The sequence below is a fragment of the Sceloporus occidentalis genome, unplaced genomic scaffold, assembly GCF_023333645.1.
Source record: "Sceloporus occidentalis isolate IW3139 unplaced genomic scaffold, rSceOcc1.0.p SCAF_3, whole genome shotgun sequence".
Classification (NCBI taxonomy): domain Eukaryota; kingdom Metazoa; phylum Chordata; class Lepidosauria; order Squamata; family Phrynosomatidae; genus Sceloporus; species Sceloporus occidentalis.
The window spans coordinates 226211508-226226842 of record NW_028316983.1 but is presented as its reverse complement, the minus strand read 5'-3'; the positions used below and the strand labels follow the sequence as shown (position 1 = coordinate 226226842).

The following is a 15335-nucleotide window of genomic DNA, read 5'->3' as shown; positions in this document are numbered from 1 at the left end:
TCGATTGCTAGCAGTCTGAACGCATTCCGAATGCAATCACGCACCAATCCACACTTAAGTAAATTCGGTGAACCAGCGAAGTCACAAACCCTGTTCCAAGGAACTTTGCACTCAGTGCGCTGTTGTTTGGTGTGATGTGCATGTCTCCTTTAGTCCTGGTTCCGCCGCCACCCCCCCCCCCCAATCTGGAAGGAGGGGTTTCCCATGAAGCCACGCTGCAATTCCACTTCAATTTTGCTTCTGCTTGTCCTTCAGCATTGCTGAAGGGGGGGCTGCTGCCTGCTAATTAAGGTGGATGGACCGGGAGCTATTGGATAACCATTATATTTATGTTTTAACATGACAAGAGTGAATATATGCTTGTTTTAATTTGTATAGTGCATGTTCTTTCAACCATTCTTCCCCCTCCCCAACCTCTTTTGTAAATTGTGGGGTTCCTTGGTTCCTCTCTCTCACTCGCCTAAATATGCTATGCTCCAGTCATCTGGGGTCTCACTGAGCATGCGCAAGGTGCCAATTCGCAATTAAGAACCCACAGAATCTGGGTTGCATTCAGGGAGGCCATTACAGCATATTTAAGGTGTGATAAGTAATCACGTAATTGTGTGAATTTTAGAATTGCCTGCGCTATCTTCTCTTTCAAAATTGAGAGCCTCCCGTCCCATGTGATAAATTCCTATGAATTCCAATAGAGTGTGTCTTTCCCTGTGTGATAAAGTCCTTGTGCTTTCAGCCCCTTGTTGTGCTCTGTGTGTGATAAGCATTAGCGAATTGGCTTGCTTTCCTGGGAGGCCAGCGCTTGCCTTGAACCAATTTTGGGATGGAAGCACATAGATGAAAAAGTCCTAGAAGCCTCTAGCCACACTGGCATACGGGTGGCCATTATAAACGACTTGAAGGCACACAACAACAACAACAACAACCGCTCCTACAGCAAGGCAATCAATCAGTCAATCCATCAATCTAGCAGCAAGTCCTCGTCAAAGATGCCTCCAAAAGGCACTCTGCCGCCACCAGCAGCAGCAGCTTGAGCCCAGCCACGGCAAGGCAAGGCAAGGCAGGGAGTAGGGCAGCAGCAGAAGCAGCAGCAGTGGCGTCTACACGTGCAAAGGCGGGGCGAGAGCGCGGCGGGGCTGGGCCAGGCGGAGGCTGAGGCTGAGGCTGAGGCTGAGGCTGGCAGCGGGAGCAGGAGCCGCAGAGCCCTTGGCAGCAGCAGCAGCAGCAGCAGCGCCCACCAGCCCCGTGCCCCCTCGGCCTCCAGAGGGATGATGGGGCCCCTCAAGGAAAGCAGCAAGGTGAGCTGGGGAGGAAGGGGACGGGGAGGCCTCCGGAGAAGCCCCTCAGCAGGCAGGCTGGCCGGCCGGGGGCCCTCCTTGGCCAGGACACCTCCTCCAGTTCAGCCTTTTCCCCGGGAGGACTTTGTAGGGGGATCAGAGGTCCTGCTTTGCCAGGACCTGTCCTCCATTTGGACCTTCTTTCCAGCAGGAATTCCCAGGCTGCCCAGGCGTCCTCCTTTGACAGGACAGGTCCTCCGTTTCAGCCTTCTCTCTCTCTCTCCAAGGAGGGATCCCCAAAGGCCTTCCGTTTGGAGCAAGACTGAGAAGCAGGCATTGAAGGAGCTTTTTGAGCTTTCCTTTCGGTCACGTCCTCCATCCGCCCGAATGTCCTACATTTTGCCTTGCCTTGGGCACCCTGGGCACCCTGGAATTCCCAAAGTGTCCTCCATTTGGAGCAGGACTAAAGGGCAGGGATTGTATTTAGGAGTGTTTCTAGATTTTGTTTTTGATTCATGTCCTCCCCCTTCATGGGCCTGCCCTCCATTTTAGGGTGCCTGGCTCTCCTTTGAGGTGAGGACACCTGGTGCCCCTGAAGCAGGTTGACACTCCCCATGGCTCTGGCTGGGAAGGGGCTCTCAGAGGGCCTCTGAGTCAGGAAAATATATTTGCATCCCCCTCCCTCCCTCCCTCTTTCTTTCTTTCCTTCCTTCTATCCTTCCTCGCCAGCCCAGAGAGGATGACGAGGCCATTCATTGCCCCCCCTCCAACCCACCCCCAAAATGCCCGCCAAGCAGCAGCAGCTTGGAAAAAGAAGAAGGGCTGTTCCTTTCCTTGGCGCCTGTGACAGGCTTGTGGCATCATTGTCCACTTGGAAGACCTGAGGTGGGATTTGTGTAGGATGGAGGGGGGCATGTTTTGGGTGGGTGTGAATTGGGGAGAGTGCTGAGACAGTAGTGTATATCGACCCCTATGGGGTGGGTTGGGTGAGTGGGAATTGGGAAGGGTGATGAGAAAGTGAGGTTTATGGATCCCTGGGGGCGGGGGTGTTTTAGGTGGTCTGAGTGAGATGTGAACTGGGAAGGTTGCTGAGAAAGCAAGGTGTATTGTAAGGTCTATTGTAATCCCAATAGAACCCTATTGGAGAAGGGGTATAAGGTTTGGGTGGGATAGTGAGAATTGGGAAGGGTGCTGAGAAAGTAAGGTGTATGGACCCCTATGGATGCATGGGAGAGTACATAGCTTGGGTGGGTTGGGTGGTGTGTAAATTGGGAAGGGTGCTGAAAAAGCAGGGAATGTGGACCCCTCTGGAGGGAGGGGGTTTACAAGGTATGGGTGTGAATTGGGAAGGGTGCTAAGAAAGTAAGGTGTAAGGACCCCTATGGCAGGGAACATAGCTTGGGTGGGTTAGGAAGGGTGCTGAGAAAACATGATGTGTGGACCCCTATGGATGGGGGAAGGAGTAAAAGGTTTGGGTGGAATGGGTGGAGTGTGAATTGGGAAGGGTGCTGAGAAGGTAGGGTGTAGGGAACCCTATGTGTTTGTGAGGGGTCCATCACACCACCACCATCACCACCATCACACACAGCAAAGGATGGTTTGCAGAGGGCTTCCTTTTCTTCTCCCCTCATCCTTCCTCCATCCCTGAAAGAGTCTGACATCATCCCTGCTGCTGTTGCTGCTGCAGATCTTTTTCCCATAGGTTTTTTTTTTTTTGGGGGGGGGGGGAATCAAGCTTAGGAATGACGTCACCCCCAAACTAGGGAGGTTCCTCAGTTTCTCCATTTGGCTTGACTCTCCTCCTCCTCCCCCCCCCCCCAGATCCTCACCCTTACCGATGTGCCACAGCAGTCTCTTGGGGGGCTGAAGGGACAGTACATGTGGCAGAAATGTGGATGCGGACTCAGGTAATTGCCTTGATAGACCCTTAGCAGCTGCTCCACTGCAAATGCAGCACCGTTATTCAGCTGGTGCACAGGCTCCATCGTTGTCTGGGTTAGGAAATAATTCATTTTTAATTAGTTAACATCTGCTCAGTCTCTCTCTCTCTCTCTCTCTCTCTCTCGTCCTGAAAATCCACCTCTAAATAGATTTCTTCTTGGTCCCTCAACCAAGTGTGGTTATAACATTGTGGTATTTACTGTTGATGACTGGAATTGTGGACTGTGGTGTTGCAGAAGGGCTGAAATGTGGCAGGGTAGGGATGGGCAACTGTAGTAGGTGCAGGGGACAATTTTATAACCCTGGGACCTTCTAGGGGCTCCTCCAAAAGGTAGAAATGCCCCCCTAAAGAAATGGGTAGAAGTCTACTTCTGCTTTTGAAAAATGAGCATTTTAAATGGTAAATGGAGTAGGCTGTCCTGTTTTCAACAACCTATTTAAAAGGCTGGGGTTTTTTAATCCCGAAAAAAATGGTCTTAAAGGAGCCAACAGGGTTTCGTAGAACTAAGCCACTACTGCAGTACTTGAACACATCCGCACGTTATTATTGAAGTCTCAAAGGACTTTTCATATGTGTCTGTGTTGTGTGCCTTCAAGTCATTTCCAGCTTATAGTGATCCGAGAACCCTAGCAGAGGGATTTATTGTCAAAATTTGTTCAGAGGACGTTTGCCTTTGCCTTCCTCTGAGGCTGAAACAGTGTGACTTACCCAGTGTCACCCAGTGGGTTTCCATCGCTGAGCGGGGATTTGAACCCTAGTTTCCAGAGTCATAATCCAATGCTCAAACCACTAAAACACATTGGCTTTCATTCATTTTCATAAACATTATAGTAAACTTGCCCAGAGCCCGCATACTCTTAGCAGAGAGCCGAAGCCCAGCCCAGCTTTGGACTTATATATTAGATATGCTTGCAGTGATATTTGTTGCATTTGGGAAACAGTGACCCAAAGCACCAGCCCTATCCAAGAGTTAAATGAGTGACACGACAACTGCTGAATGTTGCTTTGCTGTGGGCAGGCCTCCATGCCAGTGATGTCATGGTTAGTGAACAGTGCAGCATATTAACAGCATTGCACAGAACTACCCTTTATGGACTGTGACTCCCATAATCCCCCCAACCAGCATAACCAGAGTGCAGGTTGATTGTGGATTCTAGAAGAAATAGTCCAATAAAGTAACATTCCCAGACTTTTTGTTCTGCATTGTTGTAGGAAAATGCCTCATGCCAAGCAGACAACTCATTCATCTAGTTCAATATTGTCTGGCAGCATATCTCTCAGAGTCCTTTCCAGCCTTATCTGGAAATACAAAGAGATCAGTCCTAGGACCTTCTACATATAACTAGTACTGAAACATATCCCTTTTCACCTCTTTCCAGCTTCCACTGCTGTGTGCGTGTGTGTGCTGTGTTGATTTCATTCATTGCTGCCGAATCACATGGTTAAGTATTTACAACTGGGATGTTAGTCATATGAAGTTCCACCCATACGAAAGAAGCACTTTTCAGTGACAAACACTCTGTTAACATCACAATTTGAGTCAGACCTTTGATGGGACTGAGAGACAGGAAGGTATGACCCATCTTATCTCGTTGTCATTGTCAGGAGCACAAAATGCAGGACAAGGAGATGTGCCGCAGCCGTATCCCTCGCTTGATCCTCAGACCTCATCTCCCCCAGCAACATGCCCATCACCAGAAAGTGTCCCCAGCATCCGAGTCCCCTTTCTCTGAAGAGGAGAGCAGAGAATTCAATCCTCTCAGCTCTTCTGGAGGTTCTGCAAGGACAATCAGCAGCACCAGCTTTTGTTCAGGTATATGATGAAAATGCATACATGAGAATATTGTTCTTCTAACTTGATTTCAGTTTTCATTTTTTAAATATAATTATAGATTTGGAGTAGGAGTTGTTGGTCAGCTCCCTGTTGAATGCAGGATCTGCAACACAGGATGTAATTACAACATCCCTAATAGATGGCTGTCCAACCTCTGTTTAAATACTTCCACTATATGTCTGGCAGTTGTAAGTGTGCAGAAGATGTAGAAAGTTCTTTCTAGAACATATATTAAACAAAAGTCATCAGTATCATACCATGGTACAATGAGGAAACAAACGATTTTCTAGGCTGCACCACCAAAAGTATGGTGTTCATATAAGAGGAGAAAAAAGTATTATCTGTTTTTATCAGACATCACCTGAAATACTGTGTCTAGTTTAAGAGAGATATTAACCAGATGTAATGTATTTAGAAAATAACAATAAAGGATTTCTAAACAAAACCTTTTGAGGAACTGTTGAGTGAGTTGGGCATGTTTAGACTGGAGAGAAGAAAACTGTGAGGTCAAATATTTGAAAGGTTGGCACATATGGAAGAAGGGGCAAGCTTAGAATCATAGAACCATACAGTTGGAAGAGACCACAAGGACCATCCAGTCCAACCCCCTGCCATGCAGGAACTCACAATCAAAGCATCCCTGACAGATGGCCATCCAGCCTCTGTTTAAAGCTTATTTTCTCCTGGTCCAGAAAACCAGTGGGTTCAAATTATAAGAAAAGAGATTTCAACTAAACATTAGGAGGTATTTCATAAAGGTAAGAGCAACAGATCTGCCAACCTTCTTAATCTTAATTGGGTACCCCCTGGCCATGACATTAGGCTAGATATCATGATAGCCATTTCCACACAAATATATGGAATAACTTTCAGAAGGAGTCAATGCTAGCAAGTCTATAAACTGAAACTTGTAAAAAATCACAAAAGCCTTCAACTTCTCACTGTTTTTTGTTTATAATCATTGTATCTATCAGCAGTGTGTCACCCAGTACATTCTGTTTGTACTTTGCTGTATTTTTCTGTATGCTGATTTAGTTATGGCTAGGTACAGTACAGCTTAGAGAAAAACAAAGTTCTTAGTAAAATTCAGTTCTGAACATATTAAAGCACGTGTCTCTGACTGAAATCAGATGTTACTGTTTCAATTGCTAAGTGTTTATCTTAACTGCTGCATGAAAAATTGCCATGGCTGTTTTAACAGAGCTGAGGTTTACATCCTCTGACAGGTTTAAAAGGTTTAAAGTTCAAGGACTGCCAAACCTACATATAAAAAGTCAGGGGTAAGTGGGCTAGGGAATTGGGGACTTAGGATTCCTTTAAAAACAAACAAACGATTAACCATGTAGTCCATGAGTCAAAACAAAACCAGAGTTGAGTACCAGCCTTATTAAAACCACACATCACAAAAGTGTGTGAGCTTACCAATTCTCCATGGTAATTTCCAAAGAGGTAGTTGTGTTTGTTTTTTCTAGCAAAAACAACAGAGTCTAGTGTACATAAAAGACTAATGCATTTATTATAGCATATTGTTTCATTAATCAAGTAATTTGATACTTGAAATTCTGTACAGAATTCCAAGTATGTATGCTTCGAGTGGGACTATACACAGTGAATTTAGGTGGAAATTAATTACAGTGGCAGTAACATTATGTTAACAGTAATCAAACTGTTGCTTATAAAAGAAATCTTTAACTCAGCTCAGAATTCTGATGTTCATGAATCTGATGAAGTAGAATATTGTTCATGAATATTTGTGCTATAATTAATGTATTAATGTTTAAGATTCCAGAAGATTATTTATGTTATGATTTTGTAGGTTTTCTAAATTATCTAAAGTCTTTATCTCATTAATAAGGATTGACAAACTAGTCCTGAGTCATGTAATATTGATTTTCAAGATCGAACCGCCTGCTGTTCATTGCATCCATTGTGTGGGTCAATAGCAAAATTGGAAATTACAGTATACAAATGAAAACACTGGTGCTAATTGATTCATGGAAATTAACAATCTACAGCCATACAATAGCTTAAGAACACTGGTTCAGTATAAGAAAATCTGGAAAGTTGTTTCACTAAAAGACAGTGTACATAACGTTTGCCACCTTGACCACATTCTGATGTTGCTTGATCACCCCTGTCCCAAGTTTCATCTGTGAAATGTTGGAGGGTATGTAGCAGTGATGTATGTAGCAGTGCTGTATTCAAGTCTTTTAGTCGAAGCCTCAAGACAGATCTCAAGTCCTTGCAAGATACTTTCAAGTTGAGTCTCAAGTTTAGTCTCAAATCTGGGAGCCAGCTTTTAACAGAAAAAAAGGAAGCAGGGTGTGTTTTTCAGAGGGAACATTAAGTGTGCCAGGCAATGGGCTTGAAACAGGGTTTGGGATCTACTTGGCAGCCTGTCCCCACATCAGTGAAGCCTCCTAAAGTTTTTCTTTCCACCTCAAGTATATTGCCTAACATATTTGCTGTTCCCTTCCAAGAAATGTGCCCCACACTTTGGGGGCAGGTCTTGCATGCTGCTTGAAGTGAACGGCACTAGCAAATCAGTCACTGAGGGAAAAAAAATACAAGTCTTGAGTCAAATCAAGTCAGTGTGTCATTTTTGCCAAGTCAAGTCCAAATCACCAAAGTGACTAAAGTATGACTTAAGTCCAAGTTAATTGACTCAAGTCTACATCATTAGTATGTAGTAACTGTAGTGGCAGGAAAATCAGCCATAGCTTTTGATTTCTTGCAGCAAGTTCTAAGTAGTCCAATACTGTCCCCTGATTTTAGGCAATTACCCACTTCTGTCTTGTAGAGAAAGACCTATACAGACCCAAATTAAAAGGTAAAAAATAGATCAACTGAAATATGGAAATACAATCAGCCATGTCCATGTGTTCTGCATCCATGTATTCAACCATTCATGGCTTGAAAAATACACACACACCCCTCCAAAAAGCAAACCTTGATTTTGCCATTTTATATAAGGGGCACCATTTTACTATGCCATGGCATTTAATGGGACTTGAGCGTCCACAGATTTTGGTATTCATGGAATACCAAAATACCATTCATGGTAGTCTTGGAACCAAACTCCAGCAGATACCAACAGTCTAGTGTATGTTGACAATATATTATATCATCCTTTCCCAAACTGGTGCCTTCCAGGCATATGTTGGATTACAGCTCTCATAAAACCCAAGCACTGTTGGATGGACAATAATCAGCATTTACTTTTTGTAAAGTGTAGTCATCCACAATATTTTAAAAATACATAGAAATATTTGTTTATTCTTGACTTCGCCAGTATGGTGATTTTCAGATTGTTGGACTACAGTTTCCATAATTAATCAGAATAATAGGCAGATGGCTTATGGAAACTGTGGTCCAACACATCTAAAGAGCATTAGGTTAGGGAAGGCTATATTATACTAAACCAATATTGGTAAAAATAAATGCAATTAACATATATCTTCTACAGCATCAAGTGTGTGTGTGTGTGTGTGTGTGTGTGCGCGCATGCACACATACATGTAGTTATATGTATCCATGCACACACATCTATGCATGTATAACAAAAGTAACATGGAAAGAATAATTAGGTTCCTATGTCACACACATACAGAGATAAGCAGTTCAATGTATTTCACCAGACTTTTCATTCAAAACTAACAATAAGCACATGTAACATTAAAAAGCTGGGTCAAGTGAAGCCTTACATTGGCAAAGAAAACCATGTTGAGCCTTGCAGAGACCACTTGAAAGCCTGTTCCAAAATGTATCTAAGGGCCCAAACAGATAGGCCAAAATAAAGCTGCTTCAGGCCACTTTGGATGTATGCTGTTTGAATGATCCATGCATCCTAAGAGGCCGGAAGCTGCACCAAAGTTGTGCTCTAGTCCTAAGGACTGGAGCGCAGCTTTGCAGCAGCTTCTGGCCTCTTAAAATGTGTGTCATTTAAACAACATACCTCCAAAGTGACCTGAAGCAGCTTTATTTTGGCCTGTCTGTTTGGGCCCTGAGGTAGGTTTTTCTTTCACAAGCTTCCACTTATTAGTTCTATTTTGCTGGCCAAGTAAGGAGCCTATCACTCTGCTTAAACAACCCAGCTTATCTCATCCAAATTCAAGCCTAAATTGGGAGGCAGCCAAGTCCTACTGCAAGGATTTTGCCACCGAAGCTGCCGGGCAAGTACAGCCCAGCTGCAGCCTGGATCCCAGGTGAGCTCCGACTGCCTTATTTCAAAGCCAGAAGCTTTCCGACTTGGAAAAATGGCTGCCAGAGCTTTCCTGGAACTCAAGCTGCAGCCAGACTGTACTTGCCCAGCAGCTTCGGTGGCAAAATACTTGCAGTAGGACCTGGCTGCCTCCCAATTTAGGCTTGAATTCGGATGAGGTAAGCTGGGATATTTAAGCAAAGGGACTGGTTTTTGTTGTGTACCTTCAAGTTATTTCTGATTCATGGCAACCCTAACATGAACCTATCATGGGGTTTTCTGGGGTGAGAGTGTTCCGACTTGCCCAAGGACACCCAGTGGGTGTCCATGGCCAATTGGAGAATTGAATCCTGATCCCCAGAGTCAATAGTCTGATGCTCAAACCACTACATTATGCTTACATATCTATTTAAAAAGTAATCGTGCTTGGAGTAACCGGTGAGGAAGGCTTATCTGCTCTCCCCGTTTCCCCCTGTGTTGTGTTCACTTTGTCTGTTATAGTCAGGCACACATAACTATAGCAGAATTGGCTAGAGTAAGAATTCTGCTGTTTCCTAGCTCAGTTTGTTTATCACATTGTTTACAGTGGGCATGCTGCTGCCACCCAATATCCAAAGTCTGTTTGCCATCAACATCTTCCCAAAGCTGATGCTGCTGAACAAATGAGGAGGAGGAAAGGGGATGGGTGTAAAAAGCCTATGTAAAAAGGACCTTCACTGTCAGAGGTTTTGTTAACTGAAGTATGCTTGTATTAAGAACATGAGCAGAGGCTATTAGAACTTAGCATTCTGGAAGAGCTTGAAAGCTTAACCAATGTCCAGTCTCAAATGTTAAACATATAGTGAAGGAAGTCTCTGAGCATACACAAACAGTCTTCTGGCCCCATTTTTATGCATTCATTTTTATCCCACCCTTACACAAAGGAGATCCTCCAATGCAACAGACACAGTTCTGTGCCCCCATTTTGCCCTTATAACAGCCCTGGCAATTTCAAGGTTGAGTGGGGATTTGAATCTGGTCGTCCCCTAGTTCAGCACTCTTACCAATTCATGCATATAAGTATGACAGGGACACAACTTAGAAAGGTTACTTTTTGGAGCCATGATGGCTGGGGATTCTGATCTAGAAAAGTAACTTTTCCATATAGTGGGAGCAGAGCTTCTAGGACAGATGTCAAGCTGGCCCAATTTATTTTTGCTGCTCTGTTTGTGTCTCATTCACTGCCAGGATGTGTTATGTTATGATCTCAAAAATTGCAGTACTAAATCATCACTGACCAGGATGCTGTTTCCTTATTTTCTCTGTAAAGCTTCCATGTGCTCATTAACTTCATTTTCCCCCATTTCCCTTTGAGTTTAATTATTACACAAATGTTCTTTGAGCAGGAGAATTTCTCCCACCCCCTGATTTTGGAACTATTTAATTCAGATTAAACAATGTTATTTCCCAGAATAAAAGAGTTCTTCTCTGGCTTAAGTAACCTTTAAACTGCCTAAGGTATTTGCATCACTGCAGTGGCAAGTCTGGTACTCATGCATTTTACCACGCCAAGCCATTGTGTAGTTTGTCTCTATTGTTAATCTGACCTTAGTCTGTGAGTATTGCTTCCTGGCATTTTTCATTTTAGAAAATAACACTACTGAACTCTGTAATTGTACATTTGTGTTAGCAGTTATTCATTTCTCCTCCCTACCAAATGATGTCATAGGTGATGTGCAGGCTACAGTCTTTAAAACAACAACAATAATAAGTAGGTATGTTGGTACAGCTCTTATTGACAAATACGGTAAAATATGACATGAGACTGCTTGGATTTCCCCCCCTGCATAATATAATATATGAGCTCCACTCTTCAGCTCCTTTGAACCTATTTCTAAACTATGTATTATGCTAATAAGTGTTATTCAGCTTAGGTGGATCAACTCAACTAAAAAAGCCAAAGCCCTGAGTTTGCAAGCCCTGAGCAGGACTGTTAATAGGGTCTCTTGGATGTCTCTTGTTTCATAAGTTGAAACGAACTGGAAGGCACATAACAGAATAGGACTCTTATTTTCTTGCATTTCAGTAAAGTGTGTGTGACCCTGCTTTGGATCAGAACAGTTGTGTGCACCTGGAGGAGGTTTAACTTCTTATCCACTCCACATGGGAATTAGAAAAAGAGGAGAAAACCCATTGGTGGAAGTGAAGGCTTTAGATCCGATGTGGCGGTGTTTATGAAGTTTGAAAGGATAACCAGCTGGAGGGCAAAAGTTTAAATCCCTCCCCCCTCCCTTTGGATCTGCTGGTCCAAATCCAGACCTGGCCTATGCATTATTTGAATGTAAAAACGAACAACAGAGTGATCCTAAATTTCACATTCCATGTTTAATACTTATCTCCCAATATTTCACAGATGAAAACTGGGACACATGTGGACAAGCAACATCAGAGTGTGGACAAGATGGCAAAATGTATTAATGAGGAAGAACAGACAAGCTAGGGGAGGCTGCAGCATACTGCTTTTGCCTGAGCTTACTTGGAAGGGAAAGATTCCACCTCCTCTCCTCTCCCTCCTGCTGGTTTAGTGCACATGTACACTGTAGAAATAATGCAGTTTTACACCCCATTGTGTTGTAGCTGCCCCCTATGGAATCCTGGGATATGTAATTTTACAAGGACTTTAGCCTTCTCTGCCAAAGAGTGTTGGTTCATTACAAAACTACAAATCCTAGGTTTCTATAGGATGGAGCCATGACAGTTAAAGTGGGATCAAACTGCATTGTTTCTACAGTGTAGATGCACCCATAATTTAGTGCAAGTTACTTTTACACTTTGAACTCAGTGTGCAGAAAATGGAGTAAGCTGCTCATGAACAGGGAATGTGGGAGGAGGAGAAAGAAACCGAGACATCTGAAAAGCAGCTGAAAAAGTGGGATAATAGCAGATTAAGTTGAATTGTCCATGAAGACTGGGATGGAGGGTGTGCTATCACAGGAGCCCTTGAGTTGGACTTTTGATCATAGAGTTGGAAGAGACCACAAGGGCCATAAAATCCAACCCTCTGCCATACAGGGATACACAATCAAAGCACCTCTTACGGATGGCCACCCAGCCTCTGTTTAAAAACCTCCAAAGAAGGAGACTCCACCACATTCTGAGGCAGAATATTCCATTGTGAAACAGCTCTTACTGTCAGGAATGTCTTCCTAAGATTGAGATGGAATTTCTTTTCCTGTAGTTTATTATTATTATTATTATTATTATTATTATTAAGTTTTATTTATATAGCGCCGCTCCATCATCATTATTTTCTCTTAATGAAACTCTGAACTTGGGTGCAGAAGATCCCACAGGAACATGCAACCTGGATGGATGGATGGATGGATGGATGGATGGAGTTACTTTTATATGTCACCTTTCTTCCAGTGTGCCTAAAGCAGTGTATAGAGCTTTCCTCTTCTGTACTTTATGCTAAAAAGTATGGGTAGGTCAGACTGAGAGAAAATGACTGGTTCAAAGATCATGGATCAATGGTGACTTAAAACTGGACCTCCCAATTTCTAATTCAACTCTATAACTATGCCACAGTGCCTTTGCATAATGTTCTGTAGATGTGTAGCAATGAGAACACTGAGGATCCTTCCATTTGTAGGTGGCATCCTTAACAGTACCTTGATACTGAAAATGGATCAGCAGCATGAGAGCAAATCCTTTTGAATTTAGCAGGACTGCAAAAAGTTACAACATGCCATTTTAATAACACAGTTTCTTTCATGTTTATTAATGAGTGGGGACAGGGGGGACCTTTTAAAAATGTGCAGTTATTCTTGCAATTGTGTGTATAGTTCATTAATTCAGCTCAATACAAAACTTCCAGCAGGATGGCAGCATTCAATAAAAATGAAACAATTGCTTTGGGGCATGCTGTCCGTCATCTGACATTGAAACAGGCACCCTCCCTGGTTCCCTCCCTCCCCCTCCCTCTCCTGCCTTTCACCCTTTGGTTTGCATTTCAGCTGCAAGAGTCAGATGTCAAGCCGAGGAAAACATTCTCCCAGCAGCATCAGCTGGCTCATGTGCTGCGGGATTCCTCACATCGGAGCTGTTTTCTTCATAAACAGCACTGCTCTTTTTTTGGAGTGCCTCTTGCAAAGCACGACTGTTATATTATCAATCAGAAGAAAAGAGTATGCTTTAACAAGGGTTAGCCACCCAGTTTTTTTAATGTCCCCTCAGCTCAGTTGTTGCTTCCAACATAGAAAAAAATTGTCCCCCAAAACTCAGGAGGACATTAAACCTTCACTGTGAAAGAACTAGATCTTGAAGAAATTACTGTAAATCTTGAAAGTTCCACCACCATTCCCTCCCCTTGCTGTATCTCTTATCATTTTCTCTCCTGTCTCATTCATTTTGCTTTTTACAGGGCTGGCTTAAGATACTTTGCTGCCTGAAGCAAAGCAGCAAATGGCACTGTTCCCCCAGTCATACCATCTAAAGCTACCAAGTTAGTTTGGCCAGGAGACAGCAATTTCCACAACCACTCCTTTCCATCTAGTGAAAATATAGTAACAGCAGTGAAGAAAATCACTAACAGTTTTCTGTCCCCCAAGACATACAAAATATGCCAGTCTTACTTCTCTGCCTAATGGTAGAGCCAGCCATGCTTAAAATGTCTACAGCTGTCAGAATAGATGAGAAGAATACCAAGCACTGTTACCATTCTGAAACTATCTGTAAATTCTCTGGTCAGCTACTTCACAAAATTGCAAATTTCAGTGATCGGTGTAATTCAGCATAGAAAATTGTGCATGTCTATCCTGACAGGTCTTAAATATTTTAAAGACACCAGATCACATCAGATCTTGGAAGCGAAGCAGGATCACCTCTGCTTAGTTCTTGGATGGGAAACCAGCAATGAATATTAGTTGCAGTGGGCTACAGTTCAGAGGAAGGAAAAGGCAAAACAATGAGTATTCCTTGCCTAAGAAAACCTTGTGAGACTCATAGAGTTGCCATAAGTCAACAAGCAACTTGAAGGCAGATGCACACATATGTGGATATGCACAAAGACACACACAGAGTCTGTATTATCTTATATAAAATGCACATGTATACATCACCAAATATACACATATGTACTGATTGGATATATTGAGTATAGAGTCAGTGTGATGCAGTGGTTTGAACACTGGAAAATAGTTCTGAGGGTTCAAATTCCCACTCAGCCATTGAAACCCAGTGGGTGACCTTGGGCAAGTCACACTCTCTCAGGTTCAAAGGCAAACCCCCTTTGAACAAAGCTTGTCAAGAAAGACCTTAGGGTCACCATAAGTCAGAAATGACTTGAAGGCACACAACAGCAACAACTGATTGGTACTGATAGTTAGCATAGTGTCGTGGTTTGAGTATTAGACTAGAACTCCGGGCACCCAGGGTTTGGGTCCCCACTTGGCCATGAATACCAATTGAATGACCTTCAGGATGTTACACTCTCTCATTCTAAGGAAAAAAAACCAATGGCAAATCTCTTCTGTATAAGTCTTGCCAAGAAAATCCTGCAATCGAGTCACCATAAGGTAAAGTCAAATTGAAGGCATGTAGCAACAGCTGATTGGTAGAAGGGATGGGGAACATGCTGCCCTGCAGATGTTTTTAAATTGGGATTGTCATCATTTGTTTTCATCAGCTATACTGACAGGAAGCTGTGAGAGTTGCAGTCTAAAAACATCTGGAGGGCTGAACTTTCCCCACTCTTGGCAAACAAATGTGTGGATATGTACATATTTGCTTACTTAAAAAAACAAAAACAAATGACACTAGTATTTGGGCTGATGAACAGGAAGAGGAGTGGTGAGTATATGTACAGTCTGCACAGGGTATGGTGGCAGAGTGCAGATTTTGTCAGGAGGGACAGCAGAAGATGACAGTGTAGCCTTGAAGGACATGGTTTTGCTCCAGGCACCATGATAATAAAGGTAAAATCAGTCCTAGCGAGATTAAGCAGAAGAGAATATACCAAGCAGCAGCCTCCTGGGACAGATATACAACAATGTCTTCATAGAAATCAAGAAATATATGTATGTTTTCTGTTTCCCCAACCTGATC

The 15335-nt window shown here is 43.2% G+C and overlaps 1 protein-coding gene across 3 annotated transcripts in view; it reads left to right on the top strand.

Moving 5' to 3' along the window:
* The first annotated feature begins 1201 nt into the window (after positions 1-1201).
* The window catches only part of LOC149317581 (syntabulin-like), a 59733-nt gene continuing 45599 nt past the window's right edge, over positions 1202-15335 (top strand). For 2 of the 3 annotated variants that reach the window (XM_089517852.1, XM_089517850.1), the window contains exons 1-2: positions 1202-1295; positions 4822-5029. In XM_089517852.1, coding sequence (XP_089373978.1) covers positions 1266-1295; positions 4822-5029 — 238 coding nt within the window. In that variant the 5' untranslated portion in view covers positions 1202-1265. Of the gene's footprint in view, positions 1296-2104; positions 2160-4821; positions 5030-15335 lie in introns of those variants that run through there. The other variant, XM_089517851.1, reaches the window with a different exon arrangement.